Raw genomic sequence first — 20,501 nt, 5'->3', positions numbered from 1 at the left:
TAACCTCAGGCTCTTTGGAAAACCTGAAAAATGTTTGAGACGAACTTCAGAGTTTCTCTGTGTCAACATGAAAGTGAAATCAGTTCTGATCGGATCCGACTGAATTTCTGATCTTCAGTCAATAAGAGAAGAATCTGAACCTGAGCAGGTACCGAGGCTGGAAGGTTGGCTTAGAAATTATAATCTCACAGGATTATCAAACCTCCAGCTAACGATCACACACCTACAGTAACTTGATTCAACCATTCTGCACAGAATCCCACAGAAATGCTGCTTGGATTCTATGAAATACATTTATTTAAAGAGGAGACGTTCGCTTCTGCAGCTTTTCTAACCGTGTTCTGAAATCCTGTTGATTCTGTCATTTCTGTGAAATGAGTTTGTGGTTTTCACTTCTTCTAACTAGTGAGAATCTGATCTGTGGAGTGGGCAGCTGCTGTGGCATCCTGTCAGTGGGCGGAGCCTCAACGATGACAACAGGTCACTTCCACACTGACAGACGTTTCCTTCATTAGATTATTACAGGTTAAGTCACAACATTTGACCTAATTTCACCAGTTCTGTTTGGAGGAATGAGACAAAATTATTTTTATGTTTTTAACCAAAGTTCACAGTTTAAAATGGGCAGTACTAACAAAATGTACAATGAAAGTTATGAAAATAAAATTAGTCTTTTTTTGGTTATGAAAATATAATTGTGTTGATCGCAACTAACAAAAGCAAGAGAAGTTTAGTCACAGTGGAAAAAAGAAATTGTTTGTTTTTACAAACAATTTAGATGCTTTTTCTCTTTTTCTGCAGAATATGTATAATGCAGCAGGAAAAGCAGTTCAGGGTGACTTATGGTGACATTTGCTGATATAAAGACAAAAACCAGAATAAAATCTGCTCTTGCTGTCTTGACTCTTTATAACCATTTGGGACCTGAAAGAACCCAGACGTTTTTGGAAAATTCCCCGTGTCAATCTGAAAGTGAAAGGCAGCTTCTCACTTCTTCATTTTCTGCCCAGTTCAGGTTCAGCTGCAGACTGGAGCCTTTCCGACACGCCAAGGGGTAAAACTGGGGCAGAGGGGGCAGCCGAAGGGGCAGAGGGGGGAACAAAAGGGGCAGAGGGGGGAGCAGAGCCTCGACATTTAAAACCAGAAGTTTACATACGCCACAGGAAAGACACACATCTTTTTTTCTCACTCTGAAGTTAAATCAGACCAAGTGTCACTTGTTTTAGGTCTCGTAAAATTACCAAATTATTTTTGCTAAATTCCACAGAAATATAAATAATATGTCTGAGATTTTTTTGTTGCTAATTATTTGTTTGTTATTTAATTGTGGTGCAATATTTTAATGCTAGAAGGTCAGTAAATCCTTCTTTGCTGCTTTGCCAAAGACAAATATAAAGATGAACAAAAAGGTCGACACAACAAATACAAAAAACAAGAATAAACTATAAAACTAAACAGGAATGAACTTATATGGCAACACGTTAACAGCAATAATCAACACAGAGAAATCACCCAATGTGCTTCTGTTTTACTACATGAATCCATAATTTAAGCAAAAGTACTGTTGACTTGGGAAAACAACCAATGATAGCACAGTACAGCAGTGCAAAAACAATGTAATGTCTAAAATAAAAACAAACATTTTATTACTGCATTAAACTTTTTGTTGACACCAACACAATAAGTTGCAATATTAATATCTGCATGGAAGTAAAATGAAACATAAAAACGCTACAAATTAAATTCCAGAAACTGTAAAAAAGAAGCATGAGAATAAGAAATAAAATACATTCAGACGTTTAATAAAGTTACTACAGTTTGGGTGACTGGAAGATTCACCTCTTGTAACAGCCATGCTAATGTTTTGGCTTTATTGCATGATTCCTTCCACAGCTTTCCACTGAGCTGCTACGCTAAATATCCCGTTTTCTCAAGAGCTAACCGTTGGCTAAACTGAAGGTCAAACTAAAGGTAGCGCTGTGCTCCTACATTTTCAGCCACTGCAAACTTCTATAATTTTGCTGTTATTGTGGGAAGAATCTGCAGAATATGATAGTGCAAACTAAACTGGTTGAAAACAAATTTGACCTCATTTCCAAATTCCTCTTTCTGGTTTCATACTGAACTGCGGCATCATTGCATCATTTTATTGGTTCTGTTCTTGGTGCATATTTTTACTTTTACCTTTAACTAACTGATAAAACTCTGTAGCTAACCTAATTTACTCTGAGTAGCAGGATGTTGAGCCAATGCAGCCACAGTTTGATATCAACCACGACCAGCAGAGTCGTTTCCAGTGAGTTTGTCGAAATGAAAACCGAAGTGACGGTTAGTGTTAACGCTCCTGATATCTTTGGATCTTCTGACGCTGGCATCATTACATCTGAAACTTGATTTCCTACTTTGAGTAAGTCTGTCAGTGATGATTTTCTGCCAGAGTAATAAAAGCAACAAAAGCAACACAACTCCAGCAATGAGGAGGCGCAGGGTCAATAACAGGTCCATCATGATCGTCACTGCTGGTTCCTCTGTGGTGTCAGTCTGCCTGCAATAAGAGGAAAAATTATAAAACTGTAGAGAAAATAGTTAATTTAATATCTAATTAACACAAGCTATTAATACAGGTAAATTAAAATGATTCCTCACAGAACATGAAACACTTCCACCATAATTATGGGGTTTCTTGGAAAAATCTGTTAAAAAGGTCACAACTGACTTTTATCATAAATTTCTTATTTTTCCTAATGTGGCATTTTGTTGTCGGAATAAATGTGATCAGATTAAATCATTTGTTTTAACAGTTTCTGTTAAATAAAGCTACTCTGATGAAAGATGAATTTCTTTGAAAGATGCACACATTTGGGTGCCAAACAGTGAAAATCCTGTATAGTCCTGACAGGCAGGTATTACACAAACCTTTCATCATCATATTTCTGAAATTAATGGGAGTTTTTTTATTCAGATGATCTCAAAGTGTTTGGATTTCCAGTCGGGGTCTGACAAATTCCTGGAATAAACACAGAACATATTTACATTTTCTTGTTCTGATGAAAAACAGTCAAATATTTATGAATAATATCAGTAAAATTGTGTGTTTATTGATGTAGTTATGCTGTACACACAGAGAAAACCCTTTAGGGTTTCACTTACTTTCAATGAGCTGAAGGTTTAAGTCGTTTTTTTTTTTTAACATTACAATCTTATGAATATTAGAGATTCAGAACTGCAAGCATCAACTGCATGTCTACAAAAAGACTCCAGTTGTTTGATGTTAACAATAAAACTTTATATGACTGGATGTATTTATGTAAATGTTTGCAAGCAAAATAAATACAACTGACAACTGAAACATTGAAAGCCAAAAATAGTGAGAATAGCAAATTCAGTTTCCATCAGAAGAGACAGAAACGGATAATTCACAGAAGAATGAAGTAACGATTTCCTCCAAATGTCTCCACCTCAATAAAAATGTAAAAATGGTCATGCATGTTTTCAAGACCCATGAAAATGTGATTGTGGGAGGAAATCAAAGCAGTTGGGTTGGACTAAATCACATTTCTGTCAAAGATTAAAATGAAATGATGCAAACCTTGTTTCTGTCCCCTGTAGTTCAGGGTCTGCAGGTGTTGAGTTTTGCTAACCTGGGTTAATTCACAGAAATATGGGAGAATTAGTTACAGACTGGGATTTGTTTAAGAAAATTAGATTAACTACACAAACTTCAGGCCACATCCCCTGAATCAGGACCTGAGCTCTGAAGCACTGATGTGTCCCTGGACAAACATTTAAAATTGTTTTCCTCCTCAGTATGAACTCAGGTTCTGGGGCCCAAGCTTTGATTCAGGGGTGCTGGCAGAAACACATCATCAAGCAAAAATAAATTGTTCAGACTTACCTCCAGGTATTCTTCAGAGAGGATGAGAGTGAGTTCTGCTAAAGTACTCAGGGTTGATCCTTCTTGTATACAAATGCTTCTAAAACACACCTACTTTTACTCAGAGTGAAACAAAAACCATCATATCCAATCTGGCTCACATTCAACTTTATAATGAAACATCTGAAGCCTTTACTTTCCTCAAGCAAGTGAAATTTTTCTTAACTTCCTTGTATGGAGATAATCATAAAACAAATCTGCTCCACCTTCGACTGATTAAAAACTCTTCATCTTTGACTTTTCCGTGTGTCACTAGCTGTACCAGGAAGAAAATATTTTTGCTTTGCAATATAAAGCATTCTGAACAACAGGAAGTAAAAATAAAATAGTATGTGGCTCAGCAAGGAAACCAGAAAGTGACCAGAAGCATCTTTAGCAGAGTCTAATGGAAAACTTACACTAACATCAAAAGGGAGATTTAGCATTAAAAGATAAAATACTGTAAAATCACACTGAAAGATAAAATATCAAAAATGAAACTTGTCAAGATCTGGTCCACTATTCCAAAACAAGCCACTGAGAATCACTATTTATTTAACATCGTCATTTCAAATGACTGTTCAACCAGGAAGATTCTGTTTACTTAAAAATGATGATGAGCTCCTGCCAGATTTTTTCCTGAGGCATGTGGCTCAGTGAGTTTGGGGAAAAAGCATTTGAAGTTCCTGGAGTATTTTCAGTTCTACTGATATATAATAAAGGTGTTTTTCTCTCCACCATTTCCTCAACTTTACCTCTATTACTTTCTACCCTTCCTGTTGTGTAGCTTCAGCCAACATTTAGAGTGGCACAGGTCACAATATATACACCATATTTAAAAATACTACCACCTGATGTTCATTTGAACAAAACAAGTTAGGAGCATGCATTTACTAAGCAGGCATTGAAGACCACAAACAACTCTGAGAAAAACAATCATTTGGCTAAAATACACGCTGAGATAAAAGACATTGTACATTTCATCACAAAACTTCATTAAAATGTCTCCCAAATCAGTGTCAAACATTATTTCTGTTCCTGATCAATCCTGATCAATTCTGTTCCAGAAATAATGGAACAGAATTGATCAGGATTGATTAATTGGAATTGCTGAAAAATCTGTTAAATGGGAGAATCAGGAAGGAACATGTTTCTAGGAATCACCCAGATTTCCTGGCCCAGGACAGTGACTCCTTAGAGCAGGAGATGATCTCCACAAAATGAATTGACATTGTGATTAACATTAGTTATGGAGGATGATTACATCATAAACCCTGTTGGATCTACGAGTTTATTGTTTTAGAGCTGGAAGTTGAGTTCTTCCCTTTTTGGAGCCTCGTATCGGCCCTGAGTTTGCCATTGATTGCTAGAATATTCCCTCCTTATATCTTTGGAAACCATAACTCTGGCCTTACAGATCAACAAAACCAGTTTGCAACAAACTGGGAGAATAATCCTCTGGGCATTTCTCTCTCCGTCTACTGAGCGAGTCTCACCCGTCTTCTGCAGGACTGTCCAAGAATAAAGGATAAACTCCCTGACAACAAATCTCTTGGTAGTTTTCTAGCAAACAACATATTTCTGTCCAACAGGTTTTTGCTCTTCTTTGTAAGCTAATTATGCTTTATATTTTCTAGATGAAACCTATAAGTCTGATCTTACAGGAGTCATAATACTATTACTTTATACTAAAAACTGCAGGGCAACAATTTTATTTTCCTTTTTCTGCTTTGAATGAATTACAACATCCTTTGGTGTTTTTGTATCTGTCAATGTGGTCAAAGTCGAGGCACAAACTTCAAATGATGCATTTTATAAGTTTTTTAATGAAGAGAAAATTTCAACAAGAAAAACAGGACATGAAACATGGAGTTACAGCAGAAACAAAGAGAAATCTGGTGTTTTAAAGCATATGTACAATTTGTTTAGATTTCCCCCCAAACTCAGTACAAAGAAACATCAGGAACCCCAAAGACAAACAGAAAATACAGACAAGATGTACAACTGAGTGAAATAAGGTGTTTTAGTTCACAATGACAAACCATAAACCATGAATTACAACTGAAAAAAACAAGCAAAATATAAAAGATATGGTAAATTTTTAATCTATTGTTAAACAAACATGCATTGTCCCTTGATTGTCCTATGAAGTCAAACCAAAACTATACGATTCTCCAGGTAAACGAAGTATTCTAGGAGGGAAACAAAACCTGGTAGAGTTTAGATAAATGACCAATTCAACTTTAAAACAAAATCATTCCAACATTTGGATTGATGGGATTTAAAATTACCTAGGGAGGAAACTCTAGGAAATTTGCTTAAATTTTGTTCATGCACTGATGAAAACCATTTAGCTAAAAATAATAGTTTAGCTTTGAAAAAACCTAAGAATAAACCTGGTGAATTAGAGGTCAGTCAAATAAACTAAGAGCTTCACTGCATTTAGTTGGTGGTGAAATACAGTGTGACAAACATAAACTTGCTTATTGATGACATGAAACAAAAGTATTTATATACTTTCTGATCTCTGCTTCATAGTCTAAGAGTTATTCATTCTTGTTGTCCACAAGTTTGGCAGAAACACGTTTAGCCTCAACTGTCTCAATGATTTGAAGCTTGTCTAAGCCAAGTCTAACACGGATTGACTCCCTGATATCAGTCTTGGCTAAGTTAAGTTTAACTTGTGTTGTCTTCCTGCTATTGTTACGCTTTGGTAAGCCAAGTTTGACTCGTATTCCCTCCTTGACATCCTCAAACTTCACAGCTCTACTTTTCAGGTCTTTTCCTTTTGACTTCGAATCAGTGCAGGTGTTTGCATCACTAAATTCACTAATGAACGACATGAATGACTCTGAACCCAGGGTGAAAAATTCTGTCAGTGTGGAGATTTCCAGCCAATCTAACCAAAGTACAAAATTTAAAGCAGCCAACACAATTATCAGTGGGTTTGACAGAGTGAGAAACGCTGCAATAGTCACTGCGACTGCTCTTGATGCTGCAGGATTGTCAAATGCTGATGGGACGTAACCTGGCAGTGTAACGATGTTCAACCAATGCAAACTAAATATTACAGACACAACTACCAAGAGAGTAGATGTGAGGGAGCTGGAGAAGATAAAAAGCACTGCGACTGTCAGCGTTACCATGCTTGATATTTTAGGATCGTCTAATACAGAGATGACCAACTCTGAGAGGCTCCTTGCATATGTGAACGCATCAGTCAGCGTGATGATGTCCAGCCAATTTAAGCAAAGGGTGACAACAACAGCAACCGAGAGATTTGTTGTGACAGAGTTTAAGAAGATGAAAAGCATTGTGACTGACAGCATTAACACGCTTGATATGTTAGGATCGTCTAATGCTGAGATGACCAACTCTGAGAGGTTCCTTGCGTATTTGAATGCATCTGTCAGTGTGATGATGTTCAGCCAATCTAACCAAAGAGTGACAATCACAGCAACTGAAAAAGTTGCTGTGAGGGAGTTTGACAAAGTGAGAAGCACAGTGATGGTCACCGTCAACACTCCTGATATTTTAGGATTATTTAATCCTAAATCAAAGATGTGTGTCAGTGTAATGATGTTAAACTGATGCAAACTAAATATTGCAAACACAACAACTGAGAGAGTTATTACCACTATGTTAGACATGAAGAAGAAGACAGTGATTGTTGGCGTTAACGCTCCTGATATCTTAGGATCACGTAATGCTGTGAAGATTAACTCTGAAAAGTTTCTCTCGGATGTAAATGCATACGTCAGGTTGATGATTTTCAGCCAATTGGACCAAAGTATGACAATCGCAGCAACTGAGAGAGCTGTTATCAGTGAGGTTGACACGGTGAGAAGCACTGCGATCGTCACCATCAACACTCCTGATATTTTAGGATTCTTTAACCATGGTGGGAAGAAATTTGTCAGTGTAACGATGTTAAACCAATGCAAACTAAATATTGTAAATGCAGTTACTAAGAAAGTTGTTAATATTGTGTTTGACATGAAGAAGAACACAGTGATTGTCAGTGTTAGAGCTCCTGATAGTTTCCAGTCATCTAATACCAGGATGAGCAACTGTAAGAGGTCCCATTCAAATATCACCTTCAGGCTGATGATTTTCAGCCAAAGAAACCAAAGAACAACATTCACAGCAGCCAAGACAGTTGTGGTCAATGAGGTTAACAGACTAAGAGACACTATGATTGTCATTGTTGCTGCTCCTGATATCTTAGGATCTTTTACTGCCGATGGGAAGAAACCTGGCAGCGTAACGATGTTCAACCAATGCAGGCTAAATACTGCAGACACAACAACCAAGAGGATTGTTGTGAGGGAGTTTGAGAAGATGAAGAACACAGTGACTGTCAGTGTTAATGTCCCTGATATCTTAGGATCATCTAATGTTGTGATGACCAACTTTGAGAGCTTGCTGTCGGATGTGAACACATGTGTAAGTGAGATGATGTTCAGCCAGTGGAGCATCAGAAGTGCAGCCACTATGAGTAGAGTTATGGTCAGTAACAGCCACATCTTGATGGTCAGTACAGATCTTTGCTGTCAATCAGCCTGTTAAACAAGAAAACAAAAACCAAAATGTTACGTCTGGAAAAATTTGGTATTTTTATATCTGATCTTCTGGTCATTTATGCAATTGCTAAAATTCTTGTTCACAAACACCAAGGAAGTAACCAGTTAATGGATCCACAACATCTATCTATCCATCATTCATGTTTCTATGTTCCCCTGCTAAAGGAGTAATATGTATTTCCCAGGCAGATACTATTTTATAGCGCGATTAAGTAACTTTGTTACCTTCAGTTACTATAAAAATGCTGTATTTACCAAAAATAAAATAAATTTGACTTTGCAATTGAATGCTTTGAAATTTGACCTCTAACTCTTTAAGAATCTTTCTGACCCTTAATCACTTCAGCACAATAATGTTCATCCATTAAGTTGAACTTAGTTGGACTAAGTAGTTCACACGATGAGCTCAGCATGGTGCCGTTCCACCACTTGTTTAATTGCTGTTGAGTATTTTTAAACTTTCCTCTGATGTTGTTCTTGTTTCTAGAAGCTTACAGAATACCTTGCCCTCCTTAATTGTCCCTTCATTAATGTATTGCATGTATATAGAGATGTGCTGTCAACCCCATCAGTTTAGGGCATAAAATGTACTAAACTCTTGTTCATATTCAGTCATAGCTGTTTTAAGTCATTCTTTGCCATTTTAGAAAGGCACAGAGACAAATGTGACAAAGGCATTGATTGTACAGTTTTTCTCCCAGCATTGTCCCAACCATGTCTGTGGCAGGAGGTCATATCAAGTCTTTCACTTGCTGGTTTTAGCCACTGTGTAACGCACTGTAAAATATGATTTTAGTCTGTTCTTGTAGTCAGCATTGATCTCCCCTAAGCAAGTCTTACTGGTACAAAGTGATCTCAAGTCTTTAAATACTCCAGTGGCTTGTTTTTCAAATGTGAATGTTTTGTTTCTAAATGTCTTTGCAACAGTAAAAGCTTCATTAAGTTGTGTGATATACAGTGTTGGAGGAAATCCACCAATATTCCTGCATGTAAATACCAGAGCAATGCAACTTTTATCATATTTAGATGTTTTTGATTCTTGGTCAGAGACAACGTTGTTCCCAACACCATTTGTGTCCTAGTTGCTGTCCACAGTCATGCTGGACTATCTGGCCTGGCACATTTTCTTTCTGAGCGATCTGTCCATTTCTTCACAGCGCCAACAACAAGTTGAGTGAAGGCTGCTTTGACTGACAGGTAAGTCCCACCCATTGTCTCACTCTCCTATGAATCCACAGCATCTATTCATGTTGTAGATGGATGCTATGATTTTGCTGAACACTAGATGGTAGTGTTTACACGTGTATTTAGTAATGTCAGAAGGTGCCTCAGTGTATTTATGTGAACAAGTAATTTGACTGTTTTCTCTCCAACCCCTACGTCCTTCTTGCATGTCTCCTGGAAAATTAGAGCCCACTTTGGGAAGTATTGCTTTAATTCATATCCTCAGTTTTTGTGTAAGTTGATGCCAATAATGCAAATATTTGGTCTGAACAGCAGCAGGTAACTCAGCTTCATAGTAAAAAGGCAAATGATGGTGGGTTTTTTCTGGGGGGTTTTTAAACTTGTAAAGCTAAGTTGATTCAGGACAAACCTGGGTCGGGTCGGGTCGGGTCGGGTGTTGGCAAGACAACTTGCAGATCCAGATGATTTTGACGTATTTTGGATTTTGCAATCTGGCAAATTCCTGAAATGAACAGAATCTATTTAGATCTTGTTCTGAAAACATTAAGTTCAGATGTTTTTCAATGAAGCCAGAACAAATGTCAGTAAGTGTAAGTAAAATGTATTTAAGATCACGGTTATTTACAAGATAAATGAATAGAACATGAAATAAATGCAGCGTAAATAGCAAAGTCTGACAGAAGTTAGAGGTTTGAACACCAAAGATGTGGATCAGAAGGAAGAGACAGAAATAATTCAGAGGAATATTAAGAAATAGGTTTTCAAAAAACTTTTTCCTCCAAATCTCTCCACCTTTAGACATTTGATTGTGGGAGGAAATCAAAGCAGAAAGTAGATTTAGTCTGGGGACAAATTAAATAACAATGGACTAATAATGTATTTACAAAAAAGTTGCATAGATGAAGTAAAAAGATGCAAACCTTTGTTGATTATTCTTTGCGTTCAGGTTCTGCAGGGTGTTGAGTTTTGAAAAACTGGGTTAATTCACAAAAATATTGGACAATTTGTCAAGTGGAGTTTCTTGAAAGAACTCATGTTTAAGAAAACAAAATCCTTGCTCAAAAACTTACCTCCAATTATTCTTAAGAGATGATGGTGGGTGAGTTCTGTTTGGTTCAAGAGATGCTCCTTCTTTTATGCAAAGATTTGCAAACACACACCTACTTTTACTGAGAAAGAAACCAAAACCACTGTTCCTATTTTGGCTCACATTCAACAATACAGAAAACATTTCACATCTGTCTTTTCCTCAAGCAAGTGAAACATTTGTATACTTCCTTGTAGGGACAGAATAAAAAAGCAGACTGCTTGACGAACTCATTAAAAACTGCAGAAGAGTTTGAGGTAATTTGTAAAAGTTCAATAAAAACTGCAGAAGAATTTGAGGTAATTTGTAAAAGTTCAAAAATGTTATGAAAAGTGTAAACGTCTTACGAATAGAATAGATCCAAATGAAGCGATTTGGTTTTCTGCCACATTATTCAGTGGATAATAAGATTGATTTAAGCTTTAAAACATATATTAATATCCTCAAGTTTTTAGTTTGATTTTGGTTTCAGGATAAATTATTAGTTTTATAACTAATACCTAGATCAACCTGAACAGTTGTGCTCTACCTTTAAATGGTTGAAAATATGTTTCTGACTTAATTAAAAACTCTACTATACGAGTCGGCAACTGTACTGGTTAGCTTTCTGAACACCAGGAAAGAAAACGGCATGTTGTTCAGCAACAACACCAGGATGAAAATCTTTGCTTAGCATTTTGCTTTTAACAGAGAAAATATTTCTAAATCATTTTATCTGCTTGTTTTAGTGTTTTCTCAAACCCCCAGATGGTCAGTAGTACTGAGCCAGGTTCTGGTTCTGCTGGGGTTTTCTTCCTGTTAAAGGGGATTTTTTTTTTTTCCCTCCCGTGATGGATATGCTCGGTATGAGGAATTGCTGCAAAGTTCACAAAACATGAGGGATCATCTACTGATTACAGAGACAGAACACAGTTTAAACTCATTTGAATAATTAATTGAGATTACTGCTCTGCTTGACAACTAGAATTAATTGTAATGTACTTTATGTAGGCTTGTCGCAATAAGCAATAAATCAATTACGTGATAAAAGAAAATCAATTTCCATTTGCATGATTTATTGTTTCTTTGTACAGAAAACGTCTTCAGTCTGGTGCTTTGGTCTTAACTAGCCTTTCTTTTAAAGATAATTGTGTTTACAGAGACATCATGAGTAATTTTGTTTTTTCAGATGCTTAATTATTCTGGACATTTAAAATGTTTTCCAGAAAGATTGTTTAATATTCATTAGAATTTAAAGTTTATTGATCTTTGAGAATGTGTTCTTGCATTATTATACCATTACCATTACATTACAACAACATGTCAAGGTGACATTTTTGATGAATTAGCTCTATATAAGTAAAATTAATTGAATTTGACATGAGAGGAGACATAACTCATTCATTTCCTAAGGAACTTGTGCAATGAGGCAACAACTGTTTGCAACAACAAGACAAAACCTCCTTCATCTAAAATGATCCTCTAGACCAAAACTCATTTTGGGTTGTATTAATATCATGTCCTCAAAGTATTAGTTGTGGAAGAATATATTGATAAAACTTCACATCGACAAACTGTTCAAATACTAATAAATAGCTGTCCCATTCGATGAGTACTTCAAATATGGAACCACTTTTCATATTGACAAATTGGCATTAATCAGATTAAATGTAATCGATTTTGACTGATGACATTAACTAACATTCTTATTATATGGCCTTCTAGACGGCGACACAAACTCTCATGGCGGGACGGATTTGGCCTGCATGCCTCGACTTCGGCATATGCTACAGAGAATTTCAAATAACTTTTCTACTAGGAAACTTCTGTTTACTTAAAAATGACTAAATGCTTGTGAAAGAGTTTTCTCTATGGTATGTGGCTCAATGAGTCTAGCAACAAAAAAGAAAAGCTTTTCAAGCTCTTGGAATACTTTCACTTCTGTTCCATGATGGTGGTGATGGAATTTTCTTTATAACTTCCTCAACTTCATCACAACTTCATCAGTATCCCCTTTAACTCTTCCTGTTGTATTGTTTCAATCAGGTGGTTCTTTACATTTTTATTCATGATTTTATAACATCATTAAGTTAAAATTGCAAAATTTTGAAAAACACTAAGAAAAAAGTTGGTGAACGATAGGTCAGTCAATCAAACTTTAACTGTAACTTACAGGTTTTGATAAACTTGTATATTTTCTTCATCATTGATGATTAAAACAATCGTGTCCTCTAATGTCACCTGCTTCTTTCCCTTTAAATTTTTACCTCGTTTCTCTTTAAACTCCCCCCAATCCCATATCCATTTCATTTGAAATAAACCCAAATTAATGTGTAATAAGTTCTGAGTTTAGATTTGTTGTGACGGCATCAGCAAATTATTGATTCACCAGGATTTCCTCTCCCTTCTCTACTTTAGCTATGATCTCTGCCTTTTCCTTCATTTTCATCAGAGACTGAACTCTCTCCTCCCAGCCTGGCTTGGCCTCCTGTTCCTCTCCTTTAATGAGCATGTTGATGTATTCTGGAGTAGTAAGGGGGTTTGGGTTCAGGACTATCTCTTTCATTCTGTTCAGACACTTTGCAGCTTCTGCAATCAGTTTCACCACATCATCCTGCATAGATCGATACTCTGACATCAGATTTTTCATCAGCTCCTCTAAGGTTACCTTCTGTCCACAAGCTTTCTCGTATTTTAATTTCAGCTCTTTCACTGTTCTCTTATAAATTTGAAGCATTGCACTTAATCACTCTGCTAAAAAATGACTATTCATCAATCCTTTTTCTAACACACTTATCCCTAAAGGGACTGCAAGGGATGCTGGTGCCTATCTCCAGCGGTCACCGGGCGAGAGGCAGGGTCACCTGGACAGGTCGGCTGTCCATCATAGTAAAAACTGACTAATGTGTTTTAAAAAAAACATTGCATAGATTAAAATAAAATGATACAAATCTTTGTTGAACGTTCTCTGCTGTCTGTAGATCAGGTTCTGCAGGGTGTTGAGTTTTGCTAAACTGGATCAATTCACTAAAATATAAGAAAAGTGGTCACTGTGTGGGATTTGGTTTTAAAGAAATGATCAGCTACACAAACTTTGGCCCAGATCCTCTGAACCAGGACTGATGTCCTGCAGCTGTCAGATGTGTCCCTGGTCCAACACACCTGAAACAACTGGCTGAATTACTTCATCGGTTTGTAGTCGGGTTCTACAGATTCCTGCTTAGGGCCCAATCAGTGATTCAGGTGTGCTGGCAGAGACGCATCGAAAAGCAGTTCTACATCATGTTGATGAAAACAAATTAATCATTGCTCAAAACCTAACCTCTAATTATTCTTCAAAGATTATGAGTGAGTTCTGTGATGTTTTAGAGATGCTCCTTCTGTAATACAAAGACAAACACACAAATATTTTTACTGAGAATGAAACAAAAACCACCATAACTATTTTGGCAAGTGAAACATTGGTATGTCACTTGTAGGGAGAGAATTGAAAAGCAGACGGCTTGATGAACTTATAAAAAACTGCAGAATAGCCTGAAGTAATTTTAGTGTGTATAAGTTAAAAATGTTGTCAAAAGTGATAAAGTCTTAATAATAGAAAATATCCAACTGTAGTGATTTAGTTAAAAGTCAAAACTGGATTCAGTTTTGTGTGTGTTGGTACAGAGTGTTTGTTTTCAGCCACATTATTCAGTCAATAACAGGATTGATTTAAGCTTTAAAAGATATATTGATGTCCTCTAAAGTTTTTAGTTATTCATTTGATTTTGGTTCAGGATAAATTCAGTTCAAAACAAATAAATCGACCAGAAAGATTCTGCTCTACCTTCAGACAATTAACATCTTTCTGATTTAATTAAAAATGCTAGTATATGAGTCAGCAACTGTATCAGAAGGAAAATATCTTTACTTAGTAGCATGCATTTTGAACATCAGGAAATAAAAATAAAATTATTTTGATGAGATTCTAAACCTTTAACAGGTTTCTTCCTGTTCATGGGGAAATTTTCTTTTCCTCTCCCATGATGGATATGCTTGGTATGAGGAATTGCTGCAAGGTTGACAAAACGGTTGTCTACTACTGATTCCATAGATAGAAAACTGTTTAAACTATTTTGAATAATTGAGATAACTGCTCTGTTTGAAAGCTAGGATTAATTGTAATATTTTATATGTATAGTTGAACTGGCTGTTTAGTGACCTGCCTAAGATGACGGTTTTTGTGAACTGGCTCTATATAAATAGAATGAATTGAATTTATTGACGAGCGGTGACATCACTCACTCTCCATTAATGTCGGTTTGCCCTCTTTCAGCCAAGCGACTGGTGTAATCCATGTATGTAAAAGTTTGAGCTCATACATGTAGACGTGCACACAGGGGCTAGCTATGCGACTCACCGGCATCAACTCGTCGCTGTTGGCAGTACTGTCACTATCGCGTGTGTTGGGTTCACCTCAAGTGGCGGAAAACCTTTGTGCTTCTTGTGTGTCGAGCCTCTTAAGTTTCCTTAAGATCCAGAAAACATGTAAGAAAACTTCCTTCAACTATATCTGGTCCACTGCAGCATGACCAAGACAAAAGCCATTTTATGTAAAATAATTCCTTATACAAGATGCACAAAACTTGTTCTCATTTTGAACCATTGATAAAACTACACATTAGACCAGGGGTGGCCAATCCAGGTCCTGGAGGGCCGGTGTCCTGCAACTCTTAGACGTCTCCCAGGTTCAACCTGCTTCAATCAAATAGTTTAATCTCCTCCTCAGTGCAGTCAGGCTCTTCAGATTCCTGCTAATGACCTCATATTTGACTCAGGTGTGTTGAAGCAGGGACACATCTAAAGGTTGCAGGAGACCAGCCCTCCAGGCCTGGAGTTGCCCACCCCTGCATTAGACTGTTCAAATGCTAATAAAAACCTGTACCATTCAATGACTACTTTGAATATTGAACCTCTTCATGTTGACAAATTGGCAGGAAACTGAAAGATGTTTGATTTGATTGTTAAGACTAACTGATCATTAAGATTCCATTCATGTTGCCTTCTAGACGGCGACACAAACTCTCATGGCGGGACGGATTTGGCCTGCATGCCTCGACTTTGGCATATGCTACAGAAAATTTCAAATAACTTTTCTACTAGGAAACTTCTGTTTACTTAAAAATGACTAAATGCTTGTGAAAGAGTTTTCTCTATGGTATGTGGCTCAATGAGTCTAGCAACAAAAAAGAAAAACTTTTCAAGCTCTTGGAATACTTTCACTTCTGTTCCATGATGGTGGTGATGGAATTTTCTTTATAACTTCCTCAACTTCATCACAACTTCATCAGTATCCCCTTTAACTCTTCCTGTTGTATTGTTTCAATCAACATTCATAACGGTACAGGTCATGTGTCTTAAGGAGCATTAGCTTTAAATATATATTCTCCATAATTAATAATCCTACCATCTGACTTCCTTGTGAAGGAACAAGTTCCACACATACTATGCAGGCAATATATACACACATAATACTTCACTAAAATGTTGGTCAAATCAAACCCATTTTCAGTTCTGTGTTGGGTTTATGTCCTTGATTAACTCATTGGCCCTGATAGAAGATCTTATAAATGGGAGAATCACAAAGGAACATTATTTATACTCCGTAGAGCAGAAGGTCTTTAACTCCAGTCCCACATCAACAATGCACTATGTGAAGGATCTGATTGCATATATATGTTTTATTGTTTATTTTCATTTTTAGTATACTTATAAAAAAAAATCCACACAGTCATAATGGAGTTTTAGTGTGTAGAATTTAATTTAATAAATTTGTCACTGAACATCCCAAGACCTGTAGAACATAATCCATAAGAAAAGGAACAAACCAAAGAACCAAAGAAATGTAATAACGTCTCTTTTCATGCAATTGAATCCAAAATTTAAGCCGTTAGAAAAAAATTAATTAAATTGGACAAAAAATAAAAGCAATGATACCACTGGAGTCTGAGGTTGGTGTCAGTGTGGAAACATGAGGTAATAATTAGTCTGTTCACTTTAAGGGATGTTTTTGACAAATGTTATATTGAAGATGACACTAATGTTATATTGTATATTTTTTATCCTGCAACAATCAGGTTCATTTTTCCAGTTCCAATAAACCCTTCAGGATTATTACATAGAGAAATAATTAGTTTTTATTTAAGTATAAACCAAGGCCTTAATGCCAAAAATGATCAAGTATTACAAGACATTCAAATCAATCACGTTTATTTGTTTTTGTATATTATATATCTGCAACAGTGGAGCTCAGAGTTATTTACATCATGAAAACACAAAAACATCATGAACACATCATACAGTCAACAACTGTGACAACCAGTAACAGACATTAGTTTGTCAAGTGACATCATTAAAACCACCCAATAAGTTGGTCAATGTTCCATTTATTATGGTTCATAATAAACTCTGCTGGGTTTAAGCCTTGATCTAAAGGAACTCAGAGTTTTAGCTGTTTTTAAGTTTTCTGAGAGTTTGTTCCAGGTTTGAGGTGCAGAGAAGCTGATTCTCTACATTCAGACCCGAGTAAAATGTAAAATCCAACCTCCATCTTCCCATTTCTCTCTGAGGTCTGGAAGGTTGAAACAACAGCAGCAGATCTTTAACGTATTTTGGATGAATATTAACATGGAGCAGTGACATTCACTGACTGCACTGCTGGGCTTCACTCAGCACATCTTAAGGGTGAAACAAAGAGAAGCAAATAATGGATGATTTTGTCTTTGCCTCATTCTACAAACTCACTGGCCTGCCGTTATCAGTTTATCCATCAGTGTGTTACATGCATGAGATGGTTATATAATGTGGAGAATTATCCTTTCTCCATTAGGTTCTTGATGTATGAAGTGGAAGAAGAGTCAGTGGAGTTGAATTCATAAATTCCATTTATTAAGACTGAAATACAGCTTGTAAATTTGTTCATGCTATCCTTACGCACCAACAGAACAAAATGGCATCAAACGGTTTTAAATTCCCTTTGTTAGCTTCTATCTAAGCTACGCCATAAACAGGGCGTTCGCTAGTGTGTCATTTCCTTTAGCCTTAGCTTTGAAGACGTTCCCCAACATTTGACTGCATGTATGTATATAAGAGCATGCAAATAGCTAAAAAAGAGGAAAACACAGTTATATATTCTCAACAGTAAGCAGCAGTGCAACCAGATAAAATTAAAAATGGAACGACACAAAATCAAATATATGTGACACAAAGAAACATTGAAACCCCAAAGATAAACTAAAAACATTATAGTAAAAAGTTTCATATATTAAACTGCTCATAAGAATTAGGTGATTCACAAAGAAGATACAATTTTCCCTCTAATTAATTAGAAATTCAATAAAATTAACCACAACAAAAAACGCAAAAAAAAAAAAAAAGATAAATTAAATAGAAAACTTTAAGGTACGGTAAATTTTTCATTAAAATAGGATTTACTGTATATATCCTCCCGATGAACAGAACCTTATAGGTGGCTATAATATATATAATATATATAATATATATATATATATATATATATATATATATATATATATATATATATAACTAATATAGCTGCTACAGTTTGGGTGACTGAAATAATTTCCTATTAAAACCAAAGTCATGATAACAATTGAATCAATTGGATTCAAAATAACATGGAGAAAATTCCAGGTGGTTCTTTACATTTTTATTCATGATCTTATGACATCATTAAGCTAAAATAGCATAATTTTGAAAAACACTAAGAAAAAAGTTGGTGAATGATAGGTCAATCAAACTTTAGCTGTAACTTACAGGTTTTGGTAAACTTGTATATTTTCTTTATCGTTGTTGATTAAAACAATCCTCTAATGTCACCTGTTTCCTTCCCTTTAAATTTTTACCTTGTCTCTCTTTAAGCTCCCACTCCCATGTTTTCTCTGCTCACATGTCCGTTTCACTTGAAATAAACCCAAAGTCTGATAAAGCTTATATAAATATACACACACAAACACATCATATTCCACTTGTGGAAGTAAATCTATTTTAGTCTCACCTTGGCACAGTTCTGAGTTTAGATTTGTTGTGACGGCATCAGCAAATTACTGATTCACCAGGATTTCCTCTCCCTTCTCTACTTTAGCTATGATCTCTGCCTTTTCCTTCATTTTCATCAGAGACTGAACTCTCTCCTCCCAGCCTGGCTTGGCCTCCTGTTCCTCTCCTTTAATGAGCATGTTGATGTATTCTGGAGTAGTAAGGGGGTTTGGGTTCAGGACTATCTCTTTCATTCTGTTCAGACACTTTGCAGCTTCTGCAATCAGTTTCACCACATCATCCTGCATAGATCGATACTCTGACATCAGATTTTTCATCAGTTCCTCTAAGGTTACCTTCTGTCCACAAGCTTTCTCGTATTTTTCTTTCAGCTCTTTCACTGTTCTCTTCTCAGAAATATCCTGATATTCCCATCTGAAGCTCTGGTTGGAATGCACATTCCAGAAACATTTCCCTGCACACCTTTTACAGTATCCATCTTTGTCCATTGCATCACATCCTTTTTTATCCGCATCTTTTTCTATGTTACAAGTGAAGTGACAGGTAACATGACACTGCATGCAGTTGGTGATAAACTTCCCAGTGTGAGAAATATCAATTTGCTCAGTCTTTGTTACAGTAACATCAAACTCAAAGTTCTCATTGTTTCTGATTTCTGCTTCATGCTCTTTGAGTTTGTCATTTGTCTCCCTGATATCCTCCAGCTTGGCTAAGTTGAGTTTAACCTGCTTCTGCAGCTCCTCCACTGTACTTTCCAGGTGCTTTCTTTCTTTCAGAACCTCATTGGTCATTGTCAATCTTATGGTTTTGATGTTAGCTAAACTAGCAAAAAATCCGGCCATGTTCTTTGTCCCCATGTTCCAATACTCAAAGGTTTTCTCTTCATTGGACCAAATCCTTGCCACTAAGGATTTGTTGTTAGCAAACAGAACTGAGTTATTGAATTTGAAGTGAACTGGCAGCCCGTCTGCACCTTTAGGACATGGGACACCGGACACTTTGATGGCCTCTACAACTGGTTGCTGCTGCTCGTCAGCAAACGTCACCAGGATCCTGATGTTTTCTGCCACATCTTTGCCAAAGATTGACAGCGCTGAATCAAACACATATCTTTGTGTTGATGTCAGTTCAGTTAGACCTGCCTGAACTACAAAACACACAGCATCAACTTCACCAACACCTTCCTGGTTAGCAAAGAGGTTTCGCAGCTGCTCTGTGATCTCCTTGTCTCTGTCTACGCCGCCGATTCCCCCAAAGCCTGGAGTGTCTATGATGGTGAGGGAGTAGTTCACCCTGAATCCCTCCTGGTGGTAGAGTTTGTACACTGTGATTTCTGATGTCTGACTGTGAACCTGTGAGTCTGACTGACCTTCATCCACTAACTTAAACCGAAACGAGTCTTCCCATCTAACGCCTAGAACGTAGTTTATCATCGCATTGATGGCAGTGGACTTTCCAGCACCTGCAGCTCCAAGAACCATGATGTTTCTGTTACAATTCATAGATTTCTCTCCAAAAGTGAAGCTCTTGCAGCCATTAATGTTGATCTGTTTCCCTTCTAGATGAAGTTTGTAAATCTCGGCATGGCCGGTTTGTGAAGTCAGTAAAGTGCTTTTTTCTTTAACAACATCAGCCAATCGTTTAGCTTCAGGCTTTGAATCAGTGCAGGTCTGATTTGTTCCCGGTACGACTGACT

At 36.6% G+C, this 20,501-nt stretch overlaps 2 protein-coding genes and 1 long non-coding RNA gene across 3 annotated transcripts; 1 reads left to right on the top strand and 2 right to left on the bottom strand.

The window, feature by feature from the left end:
* Positions 1-1,505: 1,505 nt before the first annotated feature.
* On the bottom strand, positions 1,506-4,005 carry LOC114146350 (uncharacterized). Its single transcript, XR_003595874.1, has 3 exons — positions 3,896-4,005; positions 3,590-3,641; positions 1,506-2,545 (listed from the first exon to the last, which is right to left on the bottom strand). It is a non-coding gene; the product is annotated as an uncharacterized LOC114146350 (long non-coding RNA).
* Positions 4,006-5,726: 1,721 nt separating this feature from the next.
* LOC114146403 (uncharacterized) lies at positions 5,727-10,192 on the top strand. The gene is made up of 2 exons (XM_028020396.1): positions 5,727-8,478; positions 10,099-10,192. The coding sequence occupies exons 1-2, from the start codon at positions 7,553-7,555 to the stop codon at positions 10,190-10,192; spliced, it is 1,020 nt and encodes a 339-aa protein (XP_027876197.1). The 5' UTR covers positions 5,727-7,552.
* Positions 10,193-13,092: 2,900 nt separating this feature from the next.
* Positions 13,093-20,495, bottom strand: LOC114146287 (uncharacterized). The gene is made up of 2 exons (XM_028020237.1): positions 19,141-20,495; positions 13,093-13,415 (listed from the first exon to the last, which is right to left on the bottom strand). Exons 1-2 carry the CDS (start codon positions 20,305-20,307, stop codon positions 13,125-13,127), a joined length of 1,458 nt encoding a protein of 485 aa, XP_027876038.1. The 5' UTR covers positions 20,308-20,495; the 3' UTR covers positions 13,093-13,124.
* Between the last annotated feature and the right edge of the window lie 6 nt (positions 20,496-20,501).

This window comes from Xiphophorus couchianus, chromosome 6 (assembly GCF_001444195.1).
Source record: "Xiphophorus couchianus chromosome 6, X_couchianus-1.0, whole genome shotgun sequence".
NCBI lineage: Eukaryota > Metazoa > Chordata > Actinopteri > Cyprinodontiformes > Poeciliidae > Xiphophorus > Xiphophorus couchianus.
Note: the sequence above shows the minus strand (reverse complement) of the source record. Positions and strands in the feature narration are given on the sequence as shown.